This window comes from Sturnira hondurensis, unplaced genomic scaffold (genome assembly GCF_014824575.4).
Source record: "Sturnira hondurensis isolate 20B ecotype Veracruz unplaced genomic scaffold, ASM1482457v3 Scaffold0000167, whole genome shotgun sequence".
Taxonomy (NCBI): Eukaryota; Metazoa; Chordata; class Mammalia; order Chiroptera; family Phyllostomidae; genus Sturnira; species Sturnira hondurensis.
In genome coordinates this window covers 5972451-5989995 of record NW_028072798.1, presented here as the reverse complement: position 1 = coordinate 5989995, position 17545 = coordinate 5972451, and the positions used below count along the sequence as shown (strand labels likewise).

The 17545-nt window shown below is 49.7% G+C and overlaps 1 protein-coding gene across 3 annotated transcripts in view; it reads right to left on the bottom strand.

The window, feature by feature from the left end:
• Positions 1–242: 242 nt before the first annotated feature.
• Positions 243–17545, bottom strand: part of TULP4 (TUB like protein 4) — a 202909-nt gene continuing 185606 nt past the window's right edge. For 2 of the 3 annotated variants that reach the window (XM_037056156.1, XM_037056097.1), the window contains exons 11-15: positions 17078–17222; positions 15999–16092; positions 12480–12623; positions 6895–9392; positions 4824–5403 (exon numbers count right to left, since the gene is read on the bottom strand). In XM_037056156.1, coding sequence (XP_036912051.1) covers positions 5287–5403; positions 6895–9392; positions 12480–12623; positions 15999–16092; positions 17078–17222 — 2998 coding nt within the window. In that variant the 3' untranslated portion in view covers positions 4824–5286. Of the gene's footprint in view, positions 655–4823; positions 5404–6894; positions 9393–12479; positions 12624–15998; positions 16093–17077; positions 17223–17545 lie in introns of those variants that run through there. The other variant, XM_037056216.1, reaches the window with a different exon arrangement.

Here is a 17545-nt window from a genome sequence, read left to right as displayed (position 1 = left end):
GGGATTGTGCGGGTGCTAGATGAGCTGCACCCTGAATGGGTGGTCCTCTTCCGAAAGCACGGGGGAAAAAAAAGCTCAGATCAACTCATCAGTGAGAGAGCCCAACCCCTGACCTCCCAAAAAGAGCAGCAATGATAAGAATCTCAGGGTGTCAGCCACTGGCATAACCTAGGGATCAAAGAAGCAATCGGGGGTGGGTCATACCAATGGAAACTGGTGATTTTTGCATACAAGCAACTGGATTTTTTTTGATCTGCAAAATTTTATTAAGCAATAGCTGGACAATTCTTACAATTTCAAATCATCAAGAAAAAAAGATTAATCCATTTCAATAATAAAGACAGAAAATAATTTGGACAAACCGCACCATGTTAAATGCAAACCATGAATGCCTTCTAAAACATCTCCCTCACAGTCTAGCACACAAAATACATAAGAAGAGAGGCAATTTGGGTGAGTTCATTAGAAAGCAACTGGGCACCTCAACAGATCTTGCTCGGAAAGTAAAACAGAGCGGGATGCGAACTGATGGACTGAAACGAACAAGCCGGCACGAGCAGGCAGCACGCCGTCCCAGCGTCTGGACGAGAAGGGGCTGGTGGTCTGGCTGGTCTGGGGCCTGCGCCCTGCACTGTGCACTCACAGTTAAAAAAAACAACAACAAGGAGAAAGAAATGGCCAGTAGTGAGAAACTCAGCAATTATGTCCAAATTTACAGTGTCAAAATAATGCATTCATAAACAAATGCCAAACCAATACCCCTTTGGTAAATAATGTAATGCCTTTTCCAGTCAAACGCACAGCCCATGCCTTTCTGCAACACCAAAGAAAACATTTTATCTACAATAAACAAGATCTTAGAACCCTACCCCTCCCCTTTAAAAGAACTTGTAAACAGAAAACATAGGTACAGGTAAAGTTCCAAGAAAATTGCACAAAGCCAAAGAAATGAAATAAAAATAAGCTACAACCCTTCAGAGTTTTATCAGTTGGAGATAGAAAATACACAAATGATGAAATTTTGAGTTGTGTTCTAGTACAAAATCTCAAGAACTCAAACACCATTTTTGACACATTTGTCTTAACTAACTTTGTTCACAACCGTGGACTCAGCCAAGTGACAGGCGGCCCGCACGAGGACTCAGGGCACCCTCCGAGGCCCTCCACGTGAAGGCAGCCCAGCAGCACGGCACACACCCACGGGTCCCAGACGGCCCGGGCCTGCACTCCTCCATCTTTCCTCACCCGACTCTGTGCTCGTCGGAGCAGGTGGTGACCCTTTTCAGGGCTGTTCCCAAGGGCAGCCACTGAGCAGGGTGCACCTGTGGGGAGGCTCCTCTGACTTCTCTGGACCTGGTGCGTTTGTGTAATCTTACGAAAACAAACACAATTCCAGATGCGTTTTTCTGGAGGTGAATCTTCTAAAGGTACTGTTTTAAATGCCCTGACTTACATTCAGTAGACAGCTCATGAACACAGGAAAAGAAACATTTCTCTACAAGAAGGCCAGGTTTCGAAACACTTCTGAGTGTGCACAGTGGAAGGAGAAACAAGACAGGAGTTTGGAAACTGGCCTGGCTGCCCCTTCCTCTCTCAGGCAGACAGGAGGCGGCTCACGGTCGCCCTCTGACTCTGCGGTGGGGCGGGCTTGACCCTGGGCCTCCCGACTTCCTGCTCTGATCGCAGGACCAGTGCACACCTGCCTGCACGTCCTCGTGGGACACTCAACACGGGCCCGGTGGCCTCGGATGCAGAATGCCGACCTGCGCGGCTCTGAACCGGACTGCCAGCAGCGCCGCGGCACCTCTGCTTCCTTCCCACCGGTTTTCCGGAACAGAGAGTTGGTGGAGGGCGTGTATACAAATCTGTGCCTTTGGTTTCATAAAGTTACAGTTAAAACATATTTAACTTATTTTTATGTTTGTTAATATACTGCTTTCCTCAAAAAGGCATGGAGTTTTCATGTAGTTGACTATTTACTGAGCTTGTATTTTTTTTAAGATTTTATTTATTTATCTTTAGAGGGGAAGGGGAGGAGAGAGGGAGAGAAACATCAATGTATGGTTGCCTCTCATGTGTCCCCTGCTGGGAACGGGCCTGCAACCCAGGCATGTGCCCTGACTGGGAATCGAACCGCGATCCTGTAGTTCACAGGCCCACGCTCAATCCACTGAGCTATGCCAGCCAGGGCTAGGCTTGTATTTTTAAATGTAGGGATTCAATGAGGTTTCTTAATATTCATAAATTGCTGCTAATGAACATAAAGCATGTAGAATTCTGCTGCTGAAAGTACTGACTTTAACAGTATTTAACAAATTGAGACTGAAAGCAATATGTAAAACAAGCAAAGGCATCACCATCACATCTGAAATTACCTACTCCTCAGGGCGAGGTGGGCCGGGGCGGCTGCTCGCTCAGAGGCTCACTCGCGTGTGCAAAGCATCCTAGATGGAGGCCTCTGTCTCCGTGTGGGGAGAATGCTTGTTGGGCAGTGGGCTAAGAACTTAGTAAGTTTAATCAATTAGTTGTTACAAACACTCATGTTTTCGTAGTAGCACTAATTCCAAGGGTTCCCCCCAATTTTGCTCTTATTAAGTTCTAAAAAGTATCCCCTTTCATGGTCTTTATATTTCAAAAACCAATCAGATTTTTTTTTATTTATTTAAAGTTTTTAATGTTTTTTTTAAGATTTTTAAAATTTATTTTTAGAGAGAGGGGAAGGGAAGGAGAAAGAGGGGGGAGAAATATCAGTGTGTGGTTGCCTCTTGAGTGCCCCTACCAGGGACCTGGGCCTGCAACCCTGGCATATGCCCTGACTGAGAATCGAACTGGTGACCCTTTGGTCCACAGGCCAGCACTCAATCCACTGAGCTATACCAGCCAGGGCCCAATCAGAATTTTAAAAACTGAAACTTATCACTAATAATTCCTTCTCTTGCTAGTCTCATTCTAATAAGTCTCTCATTTCATATCACCTTTTATTTTTAACTAAAAATAAAATATTCAAAAGTAGGGAAAATATTTTAGGATATATTATCTCAGAAATCTCCTTTGTATATAATCAATACCACAAAAAAAGCAAAATGCAAAAAAAACCCCCCACCAATAAACCCAGAAAAACATTTTCCCAATCAGAAAAGGTTATAAACAGTCCAGAAAAGAAAATCCACAAAAAACCAAACCGAAAAAAAAAAGGCCCTATTGTACCCTCTTTATTTCTCGCAGCAAAATACACTGCTACCCAGTAAATCATCACAAGCAAACTATTTTCCTAAATAAATAGTAGCATGGGCTTAACTCACCAGTACATAGTAACAAAGAAATTCCTAAGAACACTATTAAAGCAAGATAAATAATTTTCTCTTGGACAGTAAAACAGAGAATTGCATTTAAATTATTTTAGAAATAGGCTATAATCATATTGCACAACTAATAGTAACCACTGAAATATCATTTCAAACTACAAAAACTCACATAAAAGAATTATTTAAATCTGAATGCATCACTACCTTCTTTTTGGAAGAATACACCCACCAAGAATCAGGTCCACTACTTTGATCTGTAAGATGGGAGGGAGCTCTGGCCCCAGCCGGGCGATGCCCTCACCCTAACTGAATCCTCCTCTGTGTTTCTTTGGGGCTGGAGAGAATGGTGAGCGATGGACAGCAGACTGATCTGGGAAACGAATGAAACAGTTTCTCCTCTAATTTTTAAACCAAAACAGGGACTTAAAAGATATTTTTTGAAAATTAAAAAATATTTTAAAGTCAAAGTAGGGAATTAGAAGGATTTTTGGAAATGATTTCCTATAGTATTTTCCATTTTCCTGTTTTCAAACAAAACCCAAACTTAGGGTAGCTCCTGTGCTCCTGCCCTAAACAACGTCGCACTGAACAACTGAAAACAGTGACCTGGGTCTTGTCACCAGGGCTGAACGTTGCCCACGGTGTCCCCTGGGGATGAGGCAAGGTGGGAGAGATAACCTCAGTGGGTTTTTTGCAATTAACCGACAGTAGTCAGCCAACTGCAAAAACACTGTGACTCTAACCTTGCCTTCCCAGTGGCTCTCCTCTTGGTAAACAGTCTACACAGCTAACGAGCGACTGCTTCCCAGGGAAGACTGCGGGACTTCTGTGAGGGGGTTCACTGAGACTCTCTCTTCATACCCTGGGGAATGCTCAAGATTTTTTGCTTACATTTCTAGTTTGTTGAAAACCTTTCTGGTCAACTGAATTTTAATGTAGCTGAAAAGAGGAAAGACAGCTTCCCAAGTGGCACCATCAGTGTATTTAGAAGTGTAGGGCAGTGTGGTCTGATGGGAAGGACAATGTCTACAGTCACGTTTCCAGATCCAGTGATAAAAAAGAGATAAACACCACTACTCAGCAAGCGGCCCCCGGCGACTCGCTGTGGCTCTCACCGAGAAGCTGCTGCCCCCGCACAGGCCAGGAGGGGTGCACGTCTGTCCCCTGCCTTCCCCAGTCAGACAGGCATACCAAACAAATTTGGGGTTCTGACGTGTGGTACAACTAGTGGAGTCTTCAGCGTAAACATCCTCCGGAGAGGAGCGTAGCCCTTGAGCGCGTGCAGGGATTCTTCCTCTCCTACCGTCCCTTCCTGTCCCTCCCCCACACCAGCAGGAGCACATCGTGTTAACACCTGGTAACAGCACCCCCATAAAAAGCCTGCTTTTATTAGTCAAGCAGTGCATTTGCCAAACTACCTTTCATTAACCGAGTCACCTTTGGGGGAGTGACATGATACATGTGAATTAAATGTTGGTCCCCAAGAGAACCTGTACCTTTAGAATTTTTGATTGTGTCTTTTTAAAAAGTTTTTTGTTTTTACACTAGAGATGCTGTGGGGGATGAAAAGAATGCACATTCCTTGCGTCTGAAAGAACAGCAGGCTACACAAGGCAGTCTCTCTTCCTGCTGAGGGCCCCTGGTCGGTAGCTGGCAGAAGCAAGCCCAGTGGGAAGTGACCACAAGCAATTATGTTTCTAAAAAAACACCAGGTGCCTGGCTCCTTTGCTTCCATACACCACTCTCCTGTATTCTGTTTTACTCGATTAAAAAGAAAGAAGAAAGACAATAAGGAATAACAAAAGCCCAAAGAAATGACAGCACTAAAGGTCAGTGCCCTCCCCTGGGCCTGACAGACTTTTCCAGTTGGCTCTTGTCTTCTGGTCCCCCAGGCACCTGTGCCCCACGTGGGCTCTGCCAGCATCTGGATGCAGCCTCTCCCAGAAGGGTCCCTGGTCTTGCTGCACCGAGAGCCGTCTCCTCACTTGAGGCGCTGAGTGACGTTGGCCAGGGCGACTGCGAAGGCCTGCACAGCTGAGAAGGGGTACTGGAAGTCCAGGATGTACGCGTTGCCATCGATCCTTCCAAACTGCATCACCTGAGGAGGGGTGAGGATCGAAGCAAAGACGTTAAGGAAAACCCGTGGGACAGGGCAGCCGGGGCTGCCTCCCATCAGAGGCAGACAGCACAGTCTGTGAGGCACCTTTGCCAACAAAGTGACCGTGGCAGGCTTCTGCATCTAATCACGCGTCTGTCGGAAACCAAGGGACAGAGAACACGTCAAAGAACATGGTGGGGAAGGCGATGAGCAAACTTCAGGGTGTGAGAAGCTCCACCAGTCAAATGAAATGGTTTCCTCACAAAGAAAAAGACAGGAGAAAGTAGAAAAAAGAATCTCTAGCTGAAAGAGGCTTAAGAGAAATATCAACTGTCACTGCCAAACGTTACCGCCGAGAGAAGCTAGCAAACCTTCCCACTGCGCTCACCGCCCGAGCCTGCCTTCCTCTGTCCTTTCGGGACTTACAGGGACCACCACATAACTGTAACAGTGAATTACATATATAAATTTGTTTGTGATCTTTAAAAACAGTTTACAGTGATTTTTAGAGAAAGAGAGAGGAAAGGAGGAAGAGAGAGAGAGAGAGAGAGAAGCATTAATCGGTTGCCTCCCATACATGCCCTGACCTGGAATCAAACCAGCAACCTTTCTGTGTACAGGATGATGCCCCAGCCAACTGAAGCCACAGGCCAGGGTCACCACACATACGAACTCTGCTGCTACAGGGGAAAGCAGCCACAGAGAATACAGAAGTGGATGGGTGCGGCTGTACCACAACAGAACTTGATAAAAAGAGGAAGCAGCCCAGCCTGTGGGCCAGTCTGCCAATTCCTTGCTCAAAAGATTGCCAAGCATATAGCAGGTGCTCAGTAAATACTTGCCGTGTGAATTAATGAAAATGAGATGTAAGTATGAGAGGTGAAGGGAATCCCCAGGGTAGGGGAGACGGGCGGTCCCAGAGAGACGCTCCGAAGCAGGGCTACAGGAAGCGGCTGGCGCGGAGCAGGAAGAACCGACAAAGGACCCACGGTGCTTAACCGCCAGGAGGAGGGACACGCGCTGCCAGGGCACAAGGGAACGACTTAACAACACACACACACACACACACACGGGGAAGTAAGCGAACACAACTGGGGGATCATTGCACCTAGGGAATCCCTACACAATAAATACAAATACACATAAATAAAAATAGCTTTCGTAGGGAAAAGCTAAACAAAAAAGGAATGTGATTAACTAAACCCTACCCTGTGGCTCAGCTGGAGTGTATTTACTGGCATGACAAGGTAACCAGTGACCACCGGTAAAACTCAGAGAAGTGGGAAGGGGATAGGAGTTTATGCCCATGGCACCCCCAGTTAGCCTGGCCCCTTCTGCGAAGATCAGGTGTTTTTCACATTTCCCAGGTGGCCTTTGGAAAATGCTCCTCAAAGGCCAAAGCACTGAGACCCTTCACATGGTTTGAAAAACCCAGAGAGACCTGCTGAAGACCAGGAAGTCCTATTATGGCTAGGCCCTGGGACACCTTACCTGCCGTCCCTCCAGCTCAATCTGGAAGTTCTTGGCCGACTCTTGGGTCACACGTCCCCCGAAGTCCAGCTGGTACACCTGGGTGGCTTCATTCCAGAGAGGCTGCTTGTTGGCCATGACGTACACGAAGCCCTGGCTGCCCAGCCGCCCGTCCTCCCTCTCACTGGCTTTCCTGCACTTGAACTCCTCCAGCTCACTGGCCGTCCGCAGGCTCCTCTTGCTCTTCCAGCCCTTCTTGCTGCCCTGGCTCTGGTTCATCAGCTCGTCCCCGCTGATGAACAGCTCGGGCTCGCTCTCCGAGCTGTCCTGGAACTCGTTTGTCTTGTTCAACTTCTTCGACTTCAGCTGGTCTTTCTGACTCTTCACTTTCTTCTTCTCTCTTCCCAAGCGGGGGCTGGAGATCAGGGAATTAAAGTCGCTCAGAGTCCGAGTGTCCTTCTTCACCTTGCCCTCAGTGATGGCCTGGACATTTCCTTCCTCTGCCCGGCTGTCCAGGCGCTTCCGGTTCTTCTTTCCGAATTTCTCCGTCCGCTGGGGAACTGGGCTTTCCGTCAGGGAGAGAACCTCCTGGAAATTGTCTGTGGTCTCTACCACCACCTCTGCCCCCAGGTGGCTTTGGAGGTCCGAGGGTGGGGGAGACACAAGGGGCTTCTCCACGAGCAAGTGTGCCTTGGCAGGGAGAGCGCCCTGGGGGTTCTGCATGGGTGGGCACGCACTATAGGAGTTCCAGGGGTGCAAGGCGATGGATGGCAGCTGTAAAGTCGAGCACGTGCTGCTTCCAGGATACATGGGTGGCAAGGTGCAGTAGGACAGGCTGGGTGGGTAGGCCGGCTGCAGGACCACAGTGGGCTCCTGTTGCACAAACTGTGTGGGAGACAGGGTGCCTTTTGGGGAGCAGGGAGCCTGCACTCCTGGCAAAGGAGGGTTGGTATAGCTTCCAGGATATGGAACTCCCATCGCACAGCCTGTCTGGAAAGTGGCAGTAGGGCTGGTGGGAGACTTAGGGGAGACAAAGGGCACTCGGGACACGTCCAGGTGCTGGCTCTGACCTACCACCAGAGGGGACAGCTTCAGTGGGTTGGCCACTCCAGACTGCCCTATCCTTTCCTGAGGCACCCAGATGTCCTCCCCCAGCACAGTGTCCCACTGGTAAGGGGGTGGCCGTTTCATAGCTGCAGTGGCTTCAGGCATCACAGGGTGCCTCAGGGGCTTCTTCAATGGAGAGTGCTGGGCTAGCACCTCGTCCTCAGTGAAAGCTGAGTTGACATAGTCGGTGCGCTCGCGGGTGCCATCGGGCGGGCTCAGGAGGCTGTAGGACGACTGCGACTGTGAGGCCAGTGGGGAGGTGCCCGCTGTGTGTGCAGACCCTGCGCCTGGCTCAGGCCGCCCCGCTGCACCCCCACCACTGCACTGGCTGCAGGTATAGAGGGCAGCCTGGGGTCGCATGGGAAACTGCACTGTGCCCTTGAGTTTGGCCAGGTGCTGCAAGGTTGGGTATTGTGCCAGGGCCCGTGGGGGCTCAGCTGGAGCTGCAGCCTTGAGCACAACATCGCGATTATTCCTGCGCAGCGTGGCATGGATGAGGCCGCTGTCCAGCCGCTGGGCTGCCACTCGGCCCGGGACAAGTGGACCAGCCAGGTCAGGATACGGGGGTGGGTCTCCAGCGGGGATGGAGTAACGCGGGACCGTCAGACGGTTCAGGGTGGCACTGGTGCAGGGCTGGGGCACCTTCTTCTCTGTGGCAGTGAGCCTCAAGGTGGCTGAGCTGCCAGGGCCAGGGAGTGTGTAGGTATTCTGTGAGCACAGCATCCGTGTGCGGGGCCGGCACACCTCCTCCACATTGCCGCTGCTGTCGAAGGTGGTGATCCTCTCATAGCCCAAGGGTGGCTGGTAATGCACCGCGGTGGGATACAGTGAGAAGTCGCCCTTCTTTAAGCACACGTCCACAGAGGGCTGTGGGGGTAGCGGCGCTGCAGTGGTAGGGGCAGCAGGGATGGTTCCTGGGTAGGGAGGTGGGGGGTTCAACTTGGCCACCTGGATCTCCTGGGGAGCCCCGAATACCACGGCATCCCCCTCGGCAGTCAGCTGCGTGGGCCGCAGCGCCTTGGCTGGCTTCTGCAGGTGCTCGTGCTCACGGTCTCCCAGCTCCACCACTGACAGCGGAACTGCCCCCTGCATGGGTGGCGGCAGGGGCAGCTGTGGGGCACTTGGGAGCATTCGGCTCATCTCCACTCCGCCAAAGATCACCTGTCCAGGGCTGGAGTAGCGGTTGGAGACTGGGTACTGGTTGGCATTCTCACTTGTGTGCTCAGCGGCGCCCACGGCGGTGGTCTGACTAGTCAGGATGTCCAGCTGCACGTTCTGATTGGCCAGCAAGGACTGCACCAGACCGATGCTCTGCGTGGGGGACATAGCCTGTGCGGAGCTGTGGATGGGTGCGATAGGGATGTTCACGGTACAAGGTGGGTTGTTCTCAGGCACGCCAGATGCTCCTGTCACTGGAAGTGAGAAAAACAAGCTGCTTACAAAACTGTGCCATGAAACTGGGTCTGAATAAGAAATACCTCTCAACTCCTCCAGTCGTTTGCAAACAAAGTGGAATTGCTATAGATGGAGATGTCTTTGCTTGGGGAGTTGGTCTGTTCACACAAGTTACATAAGGCTTCTCTGGTGTTTCTAGAAGGGCACCCAGGCAATTGGTGGGTCCTGCAGGGCAACCCGCCGGCTGGCCCTTAACTAGGGGCAGTCATTGTCAGGGCTTTCCAATGAACACACTTGAGCCTCCTCAGTTTGGTACCATGTGCTCAAATATACTGCGGCAGACACTTAATTGTTTAAAGACGGTTTTTACTCATGATATTCCAAGTAGGTTTATCTACGGTACTGTTGGTCACTGTGGGATGTGACTGCAGCAGACTGCATACTTGTATCTGATAATCCTATGTAAATTAAGTTCCCTTAAATAGAACCAAGTCAAATAGAGTGAAGAAACCAATGAAAAGAATCCTTAGCAAATCTGCAGATTAGGGGAAAGCTTATTTCCTAATTTACCTGTTTTCAGCATTGCAAACAGTATGTAAGGTAGAGCCACACTGAATGAAAGCCTGTGAACACATTTTGTCTGCATGTGGCGGGACCATAGCACACACTTGAGCAATGACCTGCACACACTGGCAAGTGCTCAGAGCCCCTATTCTGTGCTGCCCTAAGTGTCCATTGAGCAACTTGCTCACCTGGGCCTCTCTGAGTACTGTGTGGCAACTAGTACTAAGCAGATAATAGGAATTAACAGGGTAATTATAAAGGCTGGATGACTTTTCACCAGAACTACAGAATGCCAACTGGTTCATCAAAAGCTGAGCCCACCCTTGGTGCCTGTAAGAGATGCCCCCTGCACCCCAGTGCACTAGTGAGGTGTACTCCTGCCTGGCTGCACGAGTCCGGGCCCTGTCTCAAGTTTTCTACTGTCCCTGTTCAGACCCCTCTTCCCGACCTTCTCTCCCTGGGAGGGCAGGCACCCTCCCGGCTAAAGGACAGTCTCTTTGCTGTATCGCCAGCATTACGTGGAAATCCTGAGACCGAGTGTAGCCTCCTTTCCCTGGGACCACAGGCAGGGACGACAGCAGAAGGAATGGCAGGGCATGAGAGAGCGGGGAGGGTGTGCAGGGGACCATGCAAGAGAGACATCCGCATCCAAGGTGCTGAAACAGCAGGGGACCAGCAGTAAAGCTCAGGTGGGCAGGNGCACCCCAGTGCACTAGTGAGGTGTACTCCCGCCTGGCTGCACGAGTCCGGGCCCTGCCTCAAGTTTTCTACTGTCCCTGTTCAGACCCCTCTTCCCGACCTTCTCTCCCTGGGAGGGCAGGCACCCTCCCTGCTAAAGGACAGTCTCTTTGCTGTATCGCCAGCATTACGTGGAAATCCTGAGACCGAGTGTAGCCTCCTTTCCCTGGGACCACAGGCAGGGACGACAGCAGAACGTGGAAATCCTGAGACCGAGTGTAGCCTCCTTTCCCTGGGACCACAGGCAGGGACGACAGCAGAAGGAATGGCAGGGCATGAGAGAGCGGGGAGGGTGTGCAGGGGACCATGCAAGAGAGACATCCGCATCCAAGATGCTGAAACAGCAGGGGACCAGCAGTAAAGCTCAGGTGGGCAGGGCTCAGGTGGGCAGGGCTCTGCCCTGCTGCAGATTTGTGTGGTTGCAAACCTCTCGCATTAGGACTACAAGAGTCTAGAACACAGTTCCACCTATGACGGCTCTTGTCAGGAAGCACGAGACAGATCATTTGATAGGTAAAAACCTGGGCTGAGAAAAGGTAAGCCACCTCCCTAAGCTCAGAGCCTAAATGGGGTGCTTGTCCCTCCCTGTCCCATTGCAAGGACCACAGGTCCTCAGACAAAGGAGAACGCAGGGCTCCTCTGACTCAGAAGGCAGAGCCTCTCAGAACCTTGCTTGGGTGGGAATGGAGGAGTCTCTCCAGTATTTGTAACACTGAAGGTGGACTTCTTGAGAATAGTCACATACAAGTAACTATTAGAAATTAGACTAATTAGAAAATTCTAATCTATTAATCACAATAGGGTCCCCCTCTAGAAATCACTACAGATATTTGAAAATTTTGTAGCCTGGGATTTTAAAAACGTGTGCCAGAATTTACCTTTAACTCAGACCAGGCTTCCATACACTAAGACGCGTATTCCATGCTGGGAAGTGTTTAAATGCACAGGTTTTTGGCCTGGAGACACTGAGCTCTGTGGGCACCACGGGATCAAGTGATACCCTGTTCTAGGCAGGGACTAAAAGGATGAGGGCTAGTCCAGGGTTGACAAGGCCAGGGCGCGGTTCTGATGGGATCCGGTCCTGACAGCCCCTGACCTCTCTGCACCCGTGCACAGCTAGGAGGGCTGCTGTGCGGGCAGAACAGATGGTGCAAGTGTTCTGTGAACATGAGGCACATGGCCACCTTAGTCTGTGCTCTGGTTGCTTCCCTCTTCCCCCAACGACTGATGGCACGTGACCGTTCTCCAGTGTCATGCCACCACATCCAACAACCTCACTGAGAAGTCACACCTTCCCCAAACAGAGGCAGCAGGCACAGGCTGCCACACTGCAATCCCACTGGAGGTCGTCCAAGAGACAAGACCACCACCCACTGACCTGAGAGCTGGGCCTAGACAACTATACAGGCTCCCACCCCTGCCCCCAGAATGTGCATTCTCTTTGCCCTTCCCACTCCTAGCAGCTACTCTAAGGACACAGCCTTGAGATAGAAATGTGGCTTTGAGACTCTCTGGATGGCGTATGTGACTGACCCCAGTTAGGACCTCCACACAAACTTTCAAGATTCTGGCAGCGGGTGCGGAAACCTACCAGTCTTACAGCCGCCCTAATAGGCCTCGTCAGTTCCTTGCTCACTACGGCGCCATCTACCGAGTGGCCTGCCTCTTTGGTCTCTCCCTGCCATTTTCAGATTTCTCTTGGGAAGCTCCCAAAAAGGCTGTGAAGGAACAATTGCTCTGTCCCCTGTCACAACCCACTAAGAGAAGGCTCACGAAAAACCAGGTAATGCGTGTGAACACACCTGGTAAGTCGTCTTCATCTTCGCTGAACACATTCGGGTTGAAAACAGGTAAGTTCACGTAGTCCATGGAAATCTTCCGAACTTCTGGGAGATAAATGGTCATCTGCCTCGGCTGGAGGTGCAGGAGGCTGGTTTTGTAGATCACTGGTGGGAGGAGGAGGGACAGTCAGCAGAGACAGGAGGACGAGAGCCAAGGAATCACCAGGATCCCAGCAGGAGAAAGGGGTGGCAGTTTCTCTGCCTTGAGGGCACAGGCGTGCACAGGCAGAGCCAGGCTGGGAGACACTCCCCACCTCTCCCTGGGCACGCCCGGCCACCCCCCAGCCACAGTCTGGGTTCAGGGACACCAAATTCTCAGTCTAGCCCAGCCACTTGGCCAATGGTTTGTCTGTTGAACCACACATTCAAAATGTCAAAAAACCTACAAATTATTTTTTGTAACAAGCTAGGACATGACAGATATGCTTTTTAAAAAACCATCATTTGTAAATCAGAAGGATAATCTAGTGAAAACAGTTGTGATAACCAGACTGCCAACTCAGGGCAATCTGGGGCCACCAAGGAGCTGATGGAGAGTGACTGCGAGCTAAGGGGTGACATGGATTGGGCTGGAACGCTGCCTTTATTCAGGACTGAATTCTTAATGACTTCAATTTCAATTTCGCAATCAGTATAGAGATTTATCAAGAACTTCCACATGATCCTTTAAACACTTGGATTCACTTGAATAACAGGGATATTTAAGAAAAAAACCCAGGTTGCAACTATAGTATTTAGAGGAGACAAAATAAGTTAACAAATAATGAATGTGAATTTAAGTTTCACTGTAAGTTAAAACCAGGATTAAGTGTCTCCATTTCCAGGATTGGTACGCTTTCCTGTGAGCTACGTGGAGTTCTCCCGTTATTGCTGCCAGTTCTACTGCTCTGCTGGGATGAGCCCAATTCCCTCTCCAGAGCGGCCGCCCCTGAAGGCCGGTGGCTGGCAGCCCACGACTGGCACTGCCACTGCCACTGCCAGCAGGCCTTCCTTTTTCGAGTCCTGTGTAGGGCTGCTGCTTGGGCTGGCGTGAGCCGAGGCAGGCGGCACTCTGACCTGGCAGTCATCGGAAGTATTGCCCACGTACTCACGTCTATTGCCCATTAAAAGTCTGGATGGTTTCATATAGCTTAAGAGCTAATGTGTTAAAATGCTATTCTTTGTCATTCACATTAACAAACAAATAAAATAAAAAATATCTTAGGAGTGCCCTGCCCAGTGCGGCTCAGCTGGTTAGAGCATCAGCCCTTAAACCGAAAGGCTGTGGGTTCGGTTCCAGTCAGGGCACGTGCCTCAGTTGCAGGTTCAGTCCCTGGTCAAGGTGCATAGAAGGTGGGGGTCAACTAATTGATGTTTCTCTCCTGCATCAATGTTTCTGTCTCTTCCCCCCCCTCTCTAAAAAGCAATGAAAAAATGTCCTCAGGTGAGGATAAAAAAGAGAAAATCTCAGGAGGAATTTAAAAAATAACATCAGTTGTTTCCAGGGTAAAAAAAAGCAGGTGGCTGGGGGTGAGAACAAGAGAGATTTCACTGTTCTATTCTAAATCATTTGAATTCATTCCACGTTTTAAAAATTAATAAATACAATGGATTAAAAATGAAGAAATTACACGGCTAATTATTTTAATTGCAGGAAACAAATTATTGAGTATGTGAATAGCACTTACTTTTTAAATCCACTAGAGTGTCAAAGATTATTTAATAGGGTGCCGTATGTAAAGACTTAATTTCCTTTCTTCAGTAGAATCAAGTGGAAAACTCTTAGCTTGACAAATGAATAGCCACAGCCCAAACGCTGTTTAAAGAGGTCAGCGATCCGGACAGGAATTCCGCTGCAGCCCCACAGACAGCTTTGGTCTCAGGCACTCAGATTCCTCATGTGGGAGCAACACGGGCCTCAGAGGCACCTACAGACCCTCTCATCAGAAGGTCCTGTTGACGTACCTGTGGGTCTACCGAGCATCCAAGGAAAAGGGCAGAATGAAGAGACCCATTAAACCAACCCTGACCTCCATTCCTTTCTTCAGTGTTTGCCAGGGCAGATGGCTGAAGCTCTCAGCTTATTGCTGTGTAATTGTGCCCTATGTACCATGAGAATCAACTGTACACATCAGGGGGTGCTGCTGAATAACTGAGGAACAGTCTTTGTGTTCATCAGAGAGTTTGCAGGTGTTTAAAAATATTCTAAGATTGGCCCTGGCTGGTATAGCTCAGTGGATTCAGCGCGGGCCTCCGAACCACATGATCGCGGTTCGATTCCCAGTCAGGGCACATTCCTGGGTTGCAGGCCAGTTCCCGGTTCCTGGCAGGGGACACACGAGAGGTAACCATACATCGATATTTCTCTCCCTCTCTCCTTCCCTTCCCCTCTAAAAGATAAATAAATAAAATCTTAAAAAATATTCTAAGATTTGTCTGCATTATGTACAGGGACAGTCTACTGTTATTTCCTAGGCCAGTTTTATGTTTTATTTTTATTCTCTTTTTCTATTAGCTGAGAAACCTCAAAATGGAGAATCCAAATGCAGCACTAACAACTCTCAAAAGAGGAAGGTATAGCAATGGGTCTTTTTAACACCTGATTTGCAAGAATAATTTATTTTAAAGGATAGAAGAGTGTCTGAAACAACTCTTAGAGGCAGATTCAGCATTTTTCAAAAATCGTTTCTAGTAGGTTCCACAGTGCATTCCAGACAGGGCCACCAGCCTCAGGCAGACCTTGTCTGGCTAAGCTGGCTTTCCAGGGACACGTGTGCATATTAAATTATTAGGGAGTCCAGCAAGGATACAACACAGCTCCTGGGCCCACAGGATGCGCCCGTCAGGAGGAGGGCGCACTGAAAAGGGCCTCCTGCCATTCCACACTGTCCTGTCTCTGAGCAGCCACGACCAGCCCATGCTGCTCGGCCCAGCCGTCCAGAGCACGGATGGGAACACAGACCCTGGGTTCCAGCCCAGCTTTGCACCCCCTGGCTTCTGTCTTCCTCACTGGCCCACACTTTCATTGACAGGACATTTATCTGGCACTTAGAAAAGACATCTATAAAGATCACCACTAAGCCGTGCTCAGTCAGCCAGGATCTTCTTACAGTCCTAATGCTTTCTTCAGGAAGTTCTTCTAACTCAAGAACTTAAGGACACTGGTACCAAAATCTGCTGACAGTGAAAGGCCAGAAATCAAAATAGCCAGAAACCTCCAAGAACTTTGATAGAGATTTTGGCTATTTCTGTCATTTTTTATAAGTTGGGAATGATATTTTTTAAAAAATAAAAGCACTACTGGCAAAAAAAACCAATTTGAGTGATTATTTTACTTTTTGTTGAAGTCACAGTGGCTGCAGTCAAAGTTTGGAGGTAAGACGCTAATCTTTTGATATCAAATGAGCTCATTTTCTACTCTAGGCCCCCACAGGTTGAAATTGTTTTTCTCGGTCTGAGTTCCAACTGAGACAGCAGACAAAGAACGGGATGTGGTCTCACCTGCACCGAGGTTGGTCGGCAGGAAAGGAGCCAAGCCCACGATCTTAAATTTGGTTCCCCAGATATTAGACGTGACCTGAGCAAGATAGTTGTGCTGTGGGAGGAAAAAAGGAAAGAAACGTCACTATTTCCCTATTTCCTATCAAATAAACACTTACTGCTTAAAAAGCCACGGGTGCTCACAGGTGGAAATGCACACTCCCTACTTCACTCCGCCTCTCTGAACACCGGAAGCAAAGTGCAGCACGCCAGGCACCCACACTTCAATGGAGGCTCACCAAGCTGTGCTCCTCAGGCCGGGAGTGTGAAGCAGACGTGTCTCAGTATGTCTGCGTGTGTGTCGGGTCAAAATGCTGTAATGGGTTTGGGCTCTTTTACCTTCACCTCTCCGTTCCCATAATCACTGGACTGGAGAGGGTATCTGGCTCTGAGTCCATTTTATCCTGATGTTTCTCCTGGAAACATCAGCTACACTGACACCATCCTGTCAAACAGACACCACTTGTCTGTTTTCTCAGTCAATGAAGTCAAAAGAATTTCAACTGCTGTCACTGTGCCCAGCCATGCCTGCACGTGTGTGTGCAAGGGCAATCACGAAGCTGAATAAAACACAGCTCCCCAAAGACCCTGTGCCCTAATGCTTCTGAAGATAAGGCAGGTAACTGCTTGTATACAAGGAAGTCGCTGAGAAACAGGAGTCTGGAGTCCCTGTGGCTGAGCCAGGGAAGGCGCCCTCCCTGCGGAGGAGGAGAAGTCAGGTCTGGAAGCACGGAGGCTCCCAGTGACTCAGGCAGAGCAAAGGCACAAAGAGGCAGGGCGGCTCTGCCACGTGGTGGGCGAGGGGCGAGCCATCCGAGATTGCAAGCATGTCTGTGGGATGCGGAGCAGAGGCAGCGGGCCTGACTGGAGACAGGGGTGGTGAGGAGGACGAAGAGGCTCAAGTTATCTACACCAGTGTCTGGAGCCAGGGGACAAGCACAGAGAGGGGGTAGCAAGGGTTCGGCCACCCACAAGCACGCACTGGGGAGGGGAGGAGGCACGGCGGCGCGTCAGTGCATGCGCCCAGCCCAGAACCAGACCTGAGTGATGTCCTCAAAGGGAAACTCCCTTCGTGTCAGGCTGGGCGAGCTGACGGAGGGCTTCCGAATGGGCAACCGCGGGGACCTGGACATCTCCTGAGCAGCCCGGGACAGCTTGGGAGACTTCCGAGCCTCGATGTTGATCCTGTGGAGACGAGGCGGGAGGGTCAGGCACCCAAAGCAGGGAAGGCACTCCTGGCACACCCTTCGTCTGCCAATTGTCACACCTGGGTGTCACACTCTTATGAGCCAGGCCCCTTAATCCAACCAAGTCCCTTCCACCTGTTTCTGCTATATGAACAGGAAAAAAGAAGGACAGAACTGTATGCCAAATAACATTTTAAAATATATACAGTGAGATCAGATCAAGTGATTCATTTGTATGGATCTTCAGAGAATTGACTCTCTTTCACTTTCCACTGACTTGTAATAAGAAAATGGCAGGTGGGAAGAGTAATTTCTAACCTT